The sequence below is a fragment of the Podarcis liolepis genome, assembly GCF_965112155.1.
Source record: "Podarcis liolepis genome assembly, chromosome: 5".
In the NCBI taxonomy this organism is placed as follows: domain Eukaryota; kingdom Metazoa; phylum Chordata; class Lepidosauria; order Squamata; family Lacertidae; genus Podarcis; species Podarcis liolepis.
Genome location: NC_139556.1, coordinates 24,991,528 through 25,007,894, shown reverse-complemented (window position 1 = coordinate 25,007,894; position 16,367 = coordinate 24,991,528). Strand labels below are relative to the sequence as shown.

Below are 16,367 nucleotides of genomic sequence, written 5' to 3'. Positions count from 1 at the left end.
GCCTGCCTCCATTGTCTATAGACCTCTAGCTTCAGGTCATCCTGCAGTAATTGCTTTCAGCAGAATCCCTGTTAAGCCCTAGGGCCTAGGGCATCTCCCTGCCAAATCTTCTTCTTGTCCACAAGCTGCTGCCCATTTCAATAAGCAATGGTGGCCACTCTAACCATATGATTCCACTGCTGCCCATCTTAAGAGGAGGAAAAGATCTTGCCCATTTCAGTGAGAGACACGCTAAGAAATGTGTCTTCATACACATGCTGCTGGCCTGAGGAGGAGAGGGCCTGGCCAATGTGACCTCATGTTGATCTCACTTAGCTGAAGGAAGAGTGGGCATTGTGACCTCATGCTGATGGTCAGAAGCGAGACTGGCCCATATGCCCTCCTGAAGGAGAGAGAGAGAAAGACACCGTGCCCCCTTTCCTGTGTCTTGCCAAGCACCTCAACAGGAAAACTGCCTTTCCCCGCTTTATCAACAGGTTTGTGGCTGGAGGGTGGTGGTGGCGGTGGCACTGAGGTTCCTAATTCCTCTGCGGTTTTGAACTGAAAATATTACAGGGACTGGAATGCCCTGGAGTCCAGCAATTAAAGCAATTTGATTATTACTAATGTCCTCAGAAAACTGCTCACTCCCTATGGTCAGAAAAGGAGCTCAGTTTGAGAGAAAATGGCTCCTTATTTTGCCCTGTCTCATCTGCTGCAGGTTGACTCTAGGATAGGACACAACTTGTTATATACGCCTTATTTTGTAAGCTGCTTTAGGTGGGAAATGTTGCAATGTGCAATTGAATCTGAAGAAATAATTCCAACCAAAAATTAACCCAGCAACTATTAGGCATTTTTCTCACCAGAAGGGACATCGTAGTCAGCAACAACAACAAGAACACCTGCCCATCTGACTGGGTTGCCCCAGTAACTCTGAGTGGTTCCAACGTATATAAAAACATAATAAAACATTAAAAAACTTTCCTATACAGGGCTGCCTTCAGATGTCTTCTGAAAGTTGTATATTTACTTATTATATTGGCTCAGGAGTTGCCTAAGTCTACACCCACCAACAGTTCTCGGGTGAAAATAGGGACATCCTAAGAAAAAGTAGGACACTCAGATCAAATCAGAAATTGGGACGATAAATCTAGAGCTGTCCCTGGAAAATAGGGACAGTTTGAGGACTTCACATGTCCCAGAGTTTGTGTTGCTGCTGCTGCTGCTGTTGTTTTAAATCACTCTGAATATCAGAAACACCTAATATGACATCACAAAGCTGCTTTTGAAACTTTCTGTAATTTCAAAAGTAGTTTAACATGCAAGCTGCTTGTTGACCCATCAGGCAAAAAGTTGGAGTATAAATAAATAAACAACAAATTAATTGACATGCGATGGTGCTGTCCTGTAATGCAGGCAACATGCTAAACTCCCCCCCACACACACACACACTCCTCAATCACTTATCAACATATCTGTAAATTAGAAAGTGTCAACCAACAAAACAAGTGCAAAGGTCTCAAGGGAATGCACAATGTCTTGTTTGCATGGTCTAGGGATCACAGCCTATCCTAATTTTCTGATTCTCGACCTATTAACTTGCCGGCCTGATTTTTGTTTCCTGCAGAGTGGCAAAACGTATAATCATTATATATTCAAGGCACCTCAACAAAACCTTTGCTTAGCTATGTGCATATTATTTAATTCCTCATGGCCCCCTTTTGAGGTTATTAATCTGGATGACTATTTGAAATAAACAACAGAAAATCAGCTCTGAGTATTACTCCTCCTGTCTTTGGGGCATTACAAGTCAATTGAACTGTCTAAATGAGTTATGCCTGGAATTAAAACATCCATGCCTTAGATTCCACCAGTGCAGCCCTGCGCCTTTAAGATAATCCTGCGACTGCAGAGTTGCACCTTCATTGGCAATTCATAACTCGCACTGTGTTGTGTGTGCAAGCTTCAGTGCTTACAAAAATAGGAAGGGATTCAGCAAATTAAAATGTTTAGTAAACAAAGTTGTCCAAAGGGAAATCATTAGCAAAATCAGATCCTCTGAAGGTGCTCAGTGGAAAGTAAAATTGCTTCATTACATAAAACACTAGGCACAGTGCATACTGAGTTCGACACCTGTCGGAGGGGTAGGCCGAAAGAGAAACAAAGGATTTCTTGCTCCGTAACAAAAACATATTGTTTGTCTCAGTGGGCAGTAAAACTTAGATATCATTATAGCTGTATGTGCAGGTCTAGAGAGAGGCTTATTTATTTATTTTATATTGTCAAACTTTTCAAATGATCCCCCCCCATAGACTTACATAAAAACTCCTAGAATATAAACAATAATAGAGTATAATGTACGCAGCAAGTTAGAAGCATAAATTAATATTGAACAGGGGGAAATGAAAAATTGTCAGGAAAACTCACTCTCCCCAAAACATTGGTTGTATTCAACTAGGTTTTACTCAGAATAGATCCATTGGAATTAATTAACACGACTAAGTTAGTTCCATTGATTTAACTGGGTCTACTCTGAGCATAGTTTAGTTGAATGCCACCCTATATTAGTAGCCAAATGAAATGCAATTCTGCATGCACGAACACAGGATTCATGGTGTTCAGTAATTTATTACACTATATATAAAATATATCCCCAGACAGTTCCAGATGCATTTCAGCAACCCAAAAAAACAGACATTTGGCACATATAGGCTGTGCTTGAACGTAATGGTAATTGTTTTAGCATTCTGAAAATAAGCTGCAGGTGAAGTGTCACCCTCCTGCAGCAGCAAAGAGACATTTGGATGTTTTTGCCTCTATTGCAGAGTAACTATAGCTTCTTATGACATTCAAACCCAGAAAAATTCCCCAGTAAAATTCTATTTCCTATTCCAAAATACAGTATTTCTCATTTGGCAGTTGATCTTTGATAGTTGGCATGCAACTGGTTTTAGTAACTGCAAGTTGGCATGCAATGGGATTTAGTATTCAAGTGTATTTTCTTGACTGCATGCAATGATAGTCAACATGCAATAGTAATTAGTATTTGATAGCTCACGTGCATTTCTCTTTTTGTTAGGATGTGACTGCATTGCACTCAAGGCAGTTTACAACTTTATTTTATCCACATTTGTTGTACTACTGACCTAATTCAACACGTGGGAGAAACAAAGACCCCCAACAAGTCACAAGTGCTCAAACTTTCATATTTTGAATGAAAATTTGACCTCGATATATAGCTTCCAAATTTGAATTGTTTTGAAATTTCATGTCCACAGCAAACTTTCAGTGGCGGCCATTAGGAAGAAAAAGTTGGAAGAAAAGAAAAACACTAGCGGGCATTGCTAGAAAGACTTGAGCAAGATCATCCCCATCAAGATTTTGGTCCAAAGTGATTGTCCAGCTATGCAGTTGTGTTCATTCTATACTGTAGCCATTCAATAAACACAGGACCCACCCCCATTACATCAATCACAAAGATGCTGCCAGGAAAAGCTTCAGGGATCTCTGTCCACTATATTTAGAATCATAGGGTTTGCCATCCCAGCATAGTGTGCCTTCATGCGATGGCATGAATCTAAGCCACGGGTCAGCAAACTAAGGCCCGGGGGCCGGATCTAGCCCAATTGCCTTCTGGATCCGGCCTGTGGATGGTCTGGGAATCGCAGCGTGGGGATTCTGATCGTTTGGGCTGCTCCATTTCCACCTCCCTCTCCCTTACACATTCCGCGGCGGCCCTCCTCCCTCCCTCCTCCTGGCTTCTACCCGCCCTGCCTAGAGGAGGATGGGGGCTGGGCTTGGCTGAGCCATGGTTGGCTGAGCTCCATTTTAAGCAGCCCCTCTCTGGAGCCAGCCCTTTTGTGCCACTCATTGTCCCTCCGCCACCGCCAGCCCCTGCCACTTGCAAGGCACAGGTAAGCAGCCACTGGAGCTTGTCCAGTGCTGTGGAGAAGGGAGGGGAGAGTCGTGGGGGGATTTTTTTCTTTCAAAATATAGTCCACCCCCCCCACAAGGTCTGAGGGACAGTGGACTGGCTCCCTGTGAAAATTTTTTGCTGGCCCCTGATCTAAGCAGTGAGAAACTGTAAATGTTCTCTTCTGGGTGAGGATTCTTCACTAAAGTATTTCATGGCAGCATCCCAGTGGACAGCATATAGTCTGCTGTTGATCTTGGTGTAACCCACCCTGGGACCTAGTGAAAGGCAACTGGTAATAATTATAATCTGTAAGCTGCCCAGAATGTCTGGGGAAACCCAGCCAGATGGGCAGGGTATAATAATAATAATAATAATAATAATAATAATAATAATAATAATAATAGCAATAATCCTTTTTAGACTATAAATGTGGGGGCAGACACTGTGGTATTTTTCTTGATGTGTACCAGGTACTAAGAGCCTTTCCAGCTGAAAAGCACAATATTAATGCTTTGAATAAACAAATAACAAAATATTTGTTGGCTGTCCTTGCCATACTTCTAGAAGAACTGTGTAGCTCTCCTTCCCTTCCCAAAAATTTGTCGGTGTCAGCCTAACAGATTGTGTTTTTCCTTCAGTGAAAGTTAACTAACCTTGCAATACTGGCTTGCCAATTAAGTGCTTTTCTCTATCCAGTAATGTCATTTCCGTTCCGTTTGACCTACATGTTGGAAGCAATCTTCTGTAACGTTATGCTTTGCACCGTTTCAAGTCGGGGTATACCAAAAAGACAGACATGAAAAAAACTATATAGGATTGTTAGCATTCACCTCTAAGCATTTTATAAAGTGAGTAAAAACACTTATTTTTTTCAGAAGGATGGAGTGTCTGTTTGAATGTTTAAGATGATGTTAGCACTTTTTTCATTATATCATATTTTATTTCAGTATTGTAATCTACCTTGAGGGCCATTTCACCAGATAAAGACAAGATACAGTTAGTTGGTTAGTAAGTTAGTCAGTTAGTCAGTCAGTCAGTTAGTTAGTTAGTTAGTTAGTTAGTTAGTTAAAGTGATGTCCAACACTATGGCCACAACTCTACAGAATAGAAGGGGTGCTTAATTCCATTGATTTCAATGGTCTTAAGCAAACCTAACTTTGTGATGGCTTGTGGCTGAGATGGTAGCAATCCAAAAGATATGCACTTGCACTGATGTTTTGTAGGTGCACATTTTGCCTCCCATCCATTTTTTGTTCAGAGCCAACCCCAGGCATATGTGAAGCTTCTCCAAGACTTTTTTAAAAAAGGTTTTGAGGATTGGACACAAGCTTTTTAGAAGTTTATTAATCTGCATGTGCTATTTTCTGTCCCACCCTCAGCCACATCCTCTGTACACAGTCCGCGTAATATCTTGGCCAGAATGCTAGACTTTTCCCGGAGAGACCAGCCTTCTCACTCATAAGCTCCATCCATCTCAGTATTGTCTGGACTGACAAGAGATACCAGGGACTGGATCTAGAACTTTCTACATGTGAAGCATTTGCTCTACTAATGAGCAATGCCCCTTCCTCTCAGTTTAAACTCCTTCACATGGTTGCTGTGAGAATAAAATCGCCAAGCGCCAACTATGCCACCCTGCTGGAAAGGATGATGATGGATGATAAAGCACTTGTGCTGTCAAAACCTTAAAAAAAAGACCCTCAGGGACTTAATAAGAACTGAAATGGGGTTTTAACAACAAGTTCTAATCAAATTGCATATTTGGTTCAGCAGAGTTAGATTACTCATCTTCAATCCACTTGGAAGAATCCACTTGTTGGTCATTGACCGTATTAAAGATATTTGATTTGAATCCACTTTAAAAAAGAAAAAAGCAAGGAACCAGGATGGTGACATATAGGCAATCTATATTTAGCTTCTCAAAGTCATAACTTTGTGTTGCTTTACTTCCCCCATTTTAAAACAATAACAGCAGCAGCTTTGAAGGAACTTCATATTTCAGCATTCATTTCTTCCCAGACAGGTTTTTTTTAAAAAAAAAAAAAATTGTGCCCAATGGTAGATTTTTAAATGAGTTTCCCTAGGTGCTTGGACTCAGATTGGGGAAGTTGTTAAAAGCAACAACAGAAATAGTAGATTTGGGTTTTTTTGTTTTTTGTTTTTGTCACTCAGTATATTATTTCACCTCCAATTAGCTCCATTTTTACCATTCCAGTCTTATTGTGTGTACCAGAGGCTGCTTCACTTTACCAGCTGCCTCTGAAATAATGCATGATGGAGGTTTGAAAAAAAGTTGCTCGCTATAAATTCCATTTAAAATCCTCATTTGAAAGTCATTTGCTGACAATGTCTTCTGTCAGTTGCATTGTTTTGTCCTTCACACTTTCTTTGAAATGCTGAGGAACGATGCACACATAACACACAGTGTGTGTGAATACAGACAACCATTTCGCACAGGCACCCCCGAACTTGACCCTCCAGATGTTTTGAGACTACAACTCCCATCATCCCTAGCTAACAGGACCAGTGGTCAGGGATGATGGGAATTGTAGTCCCAAAACATCTGGAGGGCCGAGTTTGGGGGTGCCTCATTTAGCAGGTGGGAACTTCCAATCTACATGAGAAACTAGGAAGCTTATGCAGTGGGAGGAGGAGAGGACCGGGGGTGAAGAAGGAGCCTTTCCCCATTCTCTGGAGCCTCCTGGGAAACCCAGCAAAATTGCTGTACCTGGAACTAAGTGTGGAGAGTGCAGGCGAATGGGACACAGTAGTGGGCAACCCTGAGGAAATATCATCCACCTTGGGCCTGTAGCATCCTGCCAAGCAGTAAGTAGAGTTTTACCACTCCTCTGCTAATCCATTTTTTCCCCAGTTGGGTATGGATGTGTGGAGAAATTCTCCTCATTCGGCTGCATGACATAAACAAGCCGCTTGCCAAACAGTTAAATGCACAGCATGGTAAACTGCTGCTTCCTAAATGATTGCCTGGGGACGCGGGTGGCACTGTGGGTTAAACCACAGAGCCTAGTGCTTGCCAATCAGAAGGTCGGCAGTTCAAATCTCCATGATGGGGTGAGCTCTCGTTGCTCGGTCCCTGCTCCTGCCAACCTAGCAGTTCGAAAGCACGTCAAAGTGCAAGTAGATAAATAGGTACCACTCCGGCGGTAAGGTAAACGGCTTTTCCGTGCGCTGCTGTGGTTTGCCAGAAGCGGCTTAGTCATGCTGGACACATGACCCGGAAGCTGTACGCTGGCTTCCTCAGCCAATAAAATGAGAAGAACGCCGCAACCCCAGAGTCGTCCATGACTGGACCTAATGGTTAGGGGTCCCTTTACCTTTACCTAAATGATTGCCTAGCTTGGCCACAGGATTCAAGGAGACTCACAGACCTATGTAGATCTACTCAGCATTAACTCCTGTTGAAGGAAAGGCAGGCCATGATCCCTACTGCTCACAAACATGCCAGCCAAACTGTATTGGCTGTGCTTCAGAAGCTATGTGACACAGAATCAGTGCTGTGTAGTGGTTAGAGTGAAGCTCACTGAGGGATCGCTGTCTCTCAACCAAACCGAACTCACAGGACTGCTGCAAGAACGCAGTCAGGGCAGTCTTTACCCAGGGGTGCAAGGGGTGTAGGGCACCTGGGCACCAAATTCTGGGGAGTGCCAGGCACCTGCTACTGAGCCCCCTAAGCTCTTAACTATCTACCTGTTATGAAATAATAAATAATTTTGATCAAGCTAGAAAAACAAAATACATATATACCTAGGTATTACCGAAATGTATATCTACTGTTTCACTAAAGGTCTTTCAACGTTGTGCGCTCGTTTACCAAAGATGTGCCGGACCAGCGGCGCTTGTCATTCACAACGGCATGTTTTAATTTCATCACTTACAGTTCAAATTCGTTTAGAGAAATCGTTAAAAAAATAATGTTAATTTTTGCTAATTTTTGGCATTTTCTTTGACTAACTACTTAGTACTTAGGGCTCTACTACACATGGGTTTCAGCACGTTATTTTAGTTTTCCATTTCTGCAAAAACGCGCCTAGAGCACACACTATGAATTCCCCAAGCTGCATTTTTTACGACGAATGCTAAGCGAGAAACACATTTCTTTTTCCTCCCTACTTTCGTAAACAAAAGATAAGGCGTAAGCATGTTCTCTGACATAAGCATAATAAAAGTTAATTTGGGGGCTAAACTAAATTTGGGGGCGCTGGACAGATCTTTGCACCCCGGTGGCACATATGCTAAAGATGGCCCTGAACACAGTCAATATTTATTCTCCTGTGTATACCACTTTGAGCTCCTAGGAGAAAATAAGCAAGCTGTATGAAGGGCGCCCAGTGCACAACTAGTGGGCGTATCTGCTTGGAGGTGTGTGAGAGGCAGATGCAACCCCAGTGCTCTTCTCGTGTAATTGTGAATACATGAAGGGGGCCCCTCTTAGGATACGTAAAATAGTTTTACTGTTGGGTGGGGTGGGGAAGAATACTGGGAGAGATGGAATATGGAAATATGCCCTACCCAGAAAATTCTGGGGCAACCAAAAATAATGACTGGAAAATAAAAACCCACCATACAGCTGTACATATTCCTGTCAGAAACTGTACAAGAAAGAGAACATTTCTTTATTTAGCAAACAGCAGCAGAACTGCTGCAGCAACAGGATGGCGTGATTCTGCTAGACCCACCACTCAAAGGATGCAATTGCCTGAGTGAACATGCCAGACATTTGGAAAGGAAAATGAAGTGTAACAACCTTGAAAATACAGCAAATAAAAGACAATTCATGGTTGATATTCATCCCTGCTGGCACTTAATCAATAGAATCCATAGCCTTATTAATACAACCAGTGCCAAGCATCTGCTGATAGAACACATTCAGTGACTGAACACATAATGGCTATATTCATTTTTATTTAATTATTTCCTGCCAATATTGTACCACCTGTTGTTCTCCTTACTGAGAATAGGGAAAAACAACACACACAAACACAAAATCTGCTTGGAGGAATGCATTCGCTTATGACGACGTTTTAACTGGATTTGGGGGAGGGGGCAGGAACCAACTGGCTTGAACTCAGTAGGTCCCATCTTAGGGCTGGTTCATGCACAAATGTTCCTCAGGCATTTTGGAATTCAGGGTCAAATATTAACATGTATTCATCACCTCTCCCCTATTATGAGATCCAGTCTTGCTTATTGAGCCACAGCTATGTCGCTGCTGCTCTCTGCCTGAGAGATACAGTACTCTGTTTCCTCCACCACCCTGTTGCTTCCACCTCACTGATTCTTTCTGCTCAGAAACCATATGGGCTGAGGTGGTTTTGAGAAATGAAAGCTCTTCCCATCGACTCCTGCCCTAGGCTTAGCAGTAAGTCTGAGCTGGCTACAAATACAACCGTTTCCTAAAGTGCCTATAAAGTTTTATGATAGGTTTAGCAAGTTGATGCCATAAATCGCCACGCTGCATGATTCAGAATAATTAATTTAATAAGTGTGTCATATGAGGAAAGTAAATAAAGGGGGAGAAGTGAATGATCAGTGAAGCATATAGGATTGAAAGGAATAAACAAAATCGCCAGCCAGCACAGAATATTAAAAGCTTGATGGATTTTTTTCTTCTTCCTACCCTGCCCCAAATCTTCCTTGAGGTACTTCTTTTTTATTTTTATTTTTTTTTACCTTTTATTTTGCTTTAAACAAGTACATATAAATATAGACAACCAAAATTACAAAGGAAAATTTCTTAATAGTAATGAAAAAAACTACAAAAAAATACAACAAATATCAAAATACATGACACAGAACATAAGCAACTATGGGAAATATAAAAGAAAAGAAAAAAGAAAAAAAGAGGAAAAAAAGAAAAGGGAAAAGGAAGATGAGCCAAAGCAGGAAAGCTCATGTATTGTACACTTCCGTGAAGCTCACAACAGATCATTATTCTTATCAGTTCTCTCTATCTGCATTCCAAAGGAATCCCTCATCTTGGTATCAGGGAGCATTTCTCTATGTGGTATCATTCTAAACATAACCAGGTCTTTCTTGTTGAGCCCTTGTCCCCTAAATAATTATTTAAACATTCCCATTCTTCTTTCACCAGTTTTTTAGGTTTATCTCTTATTGCATCTGTCAGCTTTGCGAGTTCCAAGTACTCGCACAATTTGACTACCCATTCCTCTTTAGTGGGTGTATTTTTATCTTTCCAGTGTTTTGCCACTATAACCCTTGCTGCTGACGTTGCATACATAAATAGCCTAGTTTTGTTTTTGGGAATATTATCTGAAACCATTCCTACTAAAAATTCTTCCGGTTTCTTGCTAAATGTTGTTTTTATCAATCTATCTCTTCATAAATCATGTTCCAAAATCTTTGTATCTCTAGACAGGACCACCACATATGGTAGTATGTTCCTATCTGTTCCTTACATCGCCAGCACTTGTTATTATTTGATTTATTTATTTTTGCAAGTTTTACAGGGGTCAGGTACCACCTATAGTACATTTCACAAGATTTTCCCTTATAAGGAAACAAGCCGTGAATTTTATATTTTTAATCCATAATTCATTCCAAATATCGGGTTTGATCATATGTCCCAGGTCCCTCTCCTATTTTACTGTAATTTCTTTGATATTTTCCTCTTTTCTTTGCCAATTCAAAAGTAGTTTGTACATTTTTGAAAGTGTCTTTGGATTATTATATAAAATATCCTTCTCCAGATAGGATATTTTTTTGTCAAATCCTTTGGTTCTTTTACCCTTTTCAAGGGCGGCTTTTAGTTGATAGCACTCCAGCCAGGTTATTGCCTTCTGTTTCAATTCGCTTAGGTCCTTTATTTTCGGGTCACTACTTGTTTCCTCTACTAAATCCTTATATGTCAACCAATCACTGTTCATATTTATCCTGTGAACTGACATAGATTCCATTGGTGACAGCCACCATGGTGTTTTGGTTACTACTGATTTTTTACTCCTTTCCCATACTTAATATAATGCCCTTCTCACAATATGATTTAAAAATCCTTTGTGGGATTTAACCTTGTCATAGCCTATGTAGTCATGCCACCTGTACACAATATCCCATCCCTCCAGATCTAGGACTTCCGTGTATTTAATTAATATCCAGCCCTTAATCCATGTCCAGCTCGCTGACTCAAAGTACAGTTTAAGGTCAGGGACCGCAAAGCCTCCTTTTCCCTTCAACTCTGTTAGTAGCTTAAATTTTATGCGTGGTTTTTTCCCTTGCCAAATAAACTTGGCAAGGTCTTTCTGCCATTCCTTAAAACACTTTACGCCTCTAATTATAGGTATTGTTTGGAACATTTTAAATGTGTGGGGGGGTTTTTTGGGGGGGGGAGTGTTATTTGGTTGTTTTTGTTTTTAAGTATTCTGTGTTTTTATATAGTGATATTGTGAACTTCTCTAAGACCTGTGGGTGTGGAGCATTATATAAATTTAATAACTACTACTACTACTGCTACTACCACTCTAGCAATAAGAATTTCACTATTTAGAAGCATTTGTGTTCAAAGCATACAGGGGACCTTTGTATTCAAAATCCAAAGAGTGCTATTAACTGTAAATTACAGGATCACTCATACAAGAACCATTTTCATAAACTTTTTTTTAGTGGAAATGTGAAAGAACTCTTCCAAATCATGATTATAAAAGTTTGTGGTGGAGCAATGAAGGGATCAGGGGAAAAACGTGTTTTGGAGGTTGATTCCACCATGTGATCTAACAGTCAGTGCTAATCATGAGCATCTTGTTGAATATTTCAATTACAGCAATCCAACAATCAATTCTACAAGACATAAGACATAAGATATGGGTAGGGCTAGTTTTGTACAGAAGCAGCATGAGTCAGTCACTTCAGTCACCAGATTTCAGACAGACACTGCTTTACAGCCTTTAGCTGTGTGTTCATTTAAAAACAATAACTAGTGACTCCACAGCAGGGATATGGGGCCACCATTTTGACTTTTCCTTCAGCTGTGGAAATGTGAAAGGCAAGCATTGCCCATGGGCAACTGTGACATTCCTTTGAAGCTGTCCCTATCTTTAAAATAAAAATGTTGCCTAATGTATATGCAGAAACAAGGCATACAATATTCTACACCAGATTAAAATATATAATTGGTTACTAATGCTCTATTTTCACCTGATAACTGCAATAGAAAGGGATCTGGATTATCTGAATAATTATATATAGAAATTGCTGGAAAATATAACATCACAAAAAGGGGAAGTCTGATCTGTGGGTTAAATAGCCCCTTGCAGGAGACTTGGTACTGAATATAGATTGGATGTTTTGTTGTTAGCCAATATCTTGCATACAACTCATCCTCTCTGCAGGTCGAGGGCCCATTCACAAATTTCTTCCCTAGAAGCCCCAAACTTCCTGAAGTCAACCCTGTATATAATACTGAGTATCACTAATTAAACTGTACTGATCATTAGAAATACTTTTTCTATTGAAACAGGATGTGTTATTATCTCTTACTTTCAAACATAATGCAAACTTTAATCACAAGCGGGAATTATTATTATTATTTAAAACAGCTTCTACCTGCAAAATGTATAGTTTTCCTTGTCCTCACACTTCATATCCTCCATGTTTCGGGAGAACCTTCTTAGTGAAGATCATTTTTTATCATTTTATAATTCTTAACTCTTCCATTACAAGATTCTCTGATAATCACAAAAAAGAAGACCTGACCTCTTGTGGTTTCCGCTCATTTATGATCAAGAATAATATTTTAAATATTTTCTCATTTCTCCCCCTCCTGGGATGCAGTGGTGATTTGCACTGCTATTATTGATGCCAAGTATATTAACACTTACCGGCAGTGTTTGTGGGAGCCTGTCAGGGTTTCAATGACAAAACATTCCCCATCGTTGAGACAGTATGCAAGATCCTTATCTTTGCATGGCTTAAAGTGCTCAGATTGTTCAGTGGAGTATGTTGTGGTATCTGGAGAGAAAAAAACAATGGAGAGAAAATGCTGTCAGTATAGGAAAACATATTAGAGAAGTATGCCCTTGGCCAGGTTGCCAACATTTGGTTTCAAAAAACAAGGACAGGGATGGTAGAGCTAGGGGATAACCTGGACTGGAGATCAGTGATGAAAACATAAGAAGAGCCTGCAGGATCAGGCCAATGGCCAACATCCTGTCTACACAAAGTTAAACTGTAAGACCAGGAGTACTTTCAGAATAGCATCTAGCAGATAAAAGGCTCAGATCCATCAGAATACAGGGTCTACTGTACTGTAGTTCAGAGACAGAGTGCATAGTTTGCATGCAGAAGATCCCTGGAACCTCCAGGCAGGGCTAGGAAACACTATTGGCTGAAACACTGCAGAGTCACTGCCAGTTAGTGTAAAGAATGCACACTCTCCAACATTTCTCCAATGAAAATAGTGGTGCCCTATTCCAGAGTAATAGCAATCACCCTGAGACCTGCGGGTATAGGACAGTATACACATTTTAACAACAAGAAGAAGAACAACAACAATAATAATTTAATTATTTATATCCCGTCCATCTGACTGGATTGCCCCAACCACCTTCCAACATATATAAAAACATAAAAAAGCATTAAATGTTAAAAAACTTCCCTATACAGCAGGGGTCAGCAAACTTTTTCACCACTGTCCCTCAGACCTTGTGGGGTGCTGGACTATATTTTGAAGGAAAAAAATGAACGAATTTCTATGTCCCACAAATAACCCAGAGATGCATTTTAAATAAAAGCACACATTCTACTCATGTAAAAACACGTTGATTCCCAGACATCCATGGGTCAGATTTAGAAGGAGATCGGGCCCCTGGGCCTTAGTTTGCTTACCCATGCTATACAGGGCTGCCTTCAGGTGTCTTCTAAATGTTGTCTAGTTACTTTTCTCATTGGCTTGGTGGTCACATAACTCCACAGTCTCCAACATTTCTCAAATGAAAATAGGGACTACCCTAAGGAAAAGCGGGACATTCTGGGATCAAATCATAAACCGGGACAGCTACTGTAAATATGGGACTGTCTCTTGGAAAATAGGGACACTTGGAGGGTCTGGAGAAGCTGAGATCAATAAAATATTGACTAGAAATACTTTTTCAATTCAATCCCTTTAGGGCTGAAAACACCCCGGGGTTATGTCACATATTCTACAAACAACTATGACCACTCAGTAGCGATAGCAACAGAGATCTCAGTAAAAACTGAAAGCTGCAGACACTGGACTTCTCATCAGAGACAATGTAGTAACCCTACTAACCCTAGTCAGTATTATCCCAATACTGGAGTCAGACAGGTTGCAAGGTGAGAGAACTTTTAGTTACCACCACAATCATTTCCCTTCATAGCTTTACTCAACCCTTTCAAACTGTGATAACTTGCCAAGTAGAGCATATCTAGAAGAGGGTAACTGAAATGTCATGCAACAGGAGAGAAACCAGGGCCCTTTTTCACCTGGAATTCACCAGAACTGAGTTCCAGAACCTCTCAGGTGGGCACCATTGCCATTATAAGAGAACAACTTCATGATGAGTTCTGACACCTCTTTTTCTAGAAAAATAGCACTGGGTGGGACTACCAACTACCAAACAGCAAAGACCAGGTAAAAATAAATAAATGGCTACTTAATGTGGAAGAGACATTTTTAAAAAAGCTCTCTCCGGAGTTTGCTTCATGTTGCATTCGTTGTAGTTACAAGATGAAAAGGTTTTCCACACAATATGATTTGTTTGTTTCTCCCAAGACCACACATATTTTTGTTACAACATTGTTTTGAAAGGGGACGCTTGGAACATGGTGCTCTAAAGAGAACCGGAGCAAGCACATTTTTAACTATGAAAGGAAAACCACTGCAGGGATTACCGAAAACACAGGTTTCAGTTTTACAAAACTGATCTCCTTCAAGAGGATTATTGCAAAACCTTGTCCTCTAAAATGTGAACATGACACAAGTCACTCTGTATGCTGGGTCCTACAAAAGAAAACATTTAAAATATATGGCATGGTTCTCTTGTATTTCTTAACTGATGACTCTTCAGTGCTCAAATTACAGCCACGTATCAGCTCTATGGGAGCTAAATACCCCTTTCAAGAAATCAAATGTTGCAAGTGAACATTCAGAATCGGCCAGGGATCCAGCCCCACAAAATCCAGCACAGAGAAAACTAGTATGTAAGAGAGGAGGCTACAACACAACATTTCCTCTGACATGTAGTAGTTGTCAGGGATGCCAACAGAATTTTCTGGGCCTAGTACACTGCAGGTGGATTGGGCCCCTTCATTCATTGCCAGCCACCAGAATCTTTTGACAAGATCTGCTGCTTATGTGCATATATTAGCATAGCATAACCTACCTCAAAAGGTTGTTGTAAATATAAAAGACAGAGAAAAGGAAAACATATACAAGCTTAAGCTCCTGAGTAGAAAAGCAAGATACAAATAGAGATCATATAGTTAAACAATGAAATATACTCCCATTGAAGCCTCTACTTTGGGCCATGCCCCTATGGAGGAGTTGGGACCACTCTTCATTATGCTCAAGGCTACATTCAACTTCCTTCTCACATTGGCATTTACCTCTCCTGGAAAAATCTAGAAGCAATTCTTCCCTACATTGCCTATAGTCCCTAAATACTCAGGTGCTCCATGAAACTAAAGCTAGGCTGTGACCAGGCAGGAATGGAACCAGGGAGCATTTCAAAACTGTTGGATGGAAATGGTGAAAGGGGGAACACATAGGTTTAGTGATACCACAGCAAGAGGATGTATACCCTGAACATCTTAGCTAAAGTCACCAATTTTCATCTCCTGGGTGCACTGAAATTTCAGGAAGGGTCATTTGCAATCAATGTTCTCATTATTTCCACAGTTGCCACAGCCTAAAACCTTCATTGCACATGCCTGAACAACAGCTACTCTGGCTCACCATCCTCAACTAAGTCAATGCCATTCTGTACGTCAAGATAGCCTTTAATTTTCCATTACCCATTAACCATGAATTCCTTCGGCAAGCTAAATAGTAAGAAGTTACATTCTATTTTTTAATCAGCACTTTTAAACTGCTGCACGTTCAACATGCAATACAATGACAATCCAATTCCATTCAATTAGATTTCATCTGACAGCCACTCTCTGGTGGATATAACACCATATTACGGGGTTGGGGTGAATCCTACTTCTGGAAATGTGAAATTATAGTAATTTCAGGAGCATCATTCTCTTTATAGAAGGGCAGTGAGTGCCCAGTGCCCTGGTAGTCATTCAACTGTAATACAGTGCTTTCACTTCTGCATTACAAAAATAAGCTTGACAACCTCTGGAGATTTATGCAAAAGATGGAACATTTCCAAAAAAGGTGGTGGGGGTGGGGAGAAAACCAGAAACCACCAGCACAATTTTGTGGAATATATTTCATAAAATGGAAAATGGGCAAAATTTTAGGTATACT

The 16,367-nt window shown here is 40.6% G+C and overlaps 1 protein-coding gene across 2 annotated transcripts in view; it reads right to left on the bottom strand.

Moving 5' to 3' along the window:
- NRG3 (neuregulin 3) overlaps positions 1–16,367 on the bottom strand; it is a 606,841-nt gene that overhangs the window by 345,521 nt on the left and 244,953 nt on the right. For both annotated transcript variants that reach the window (XM_083502598.1, XM_083502599.1), the window contains exon 2: positions 12,751–12,880. In XM_083502598.1, the coding sequence (XP_083358724.1) occupies positions 12,751–12,880 (130 nt within the window). The remainder of the gene's footprint in view (positions 1–12,750; positions 12,881–16,367) is intronic.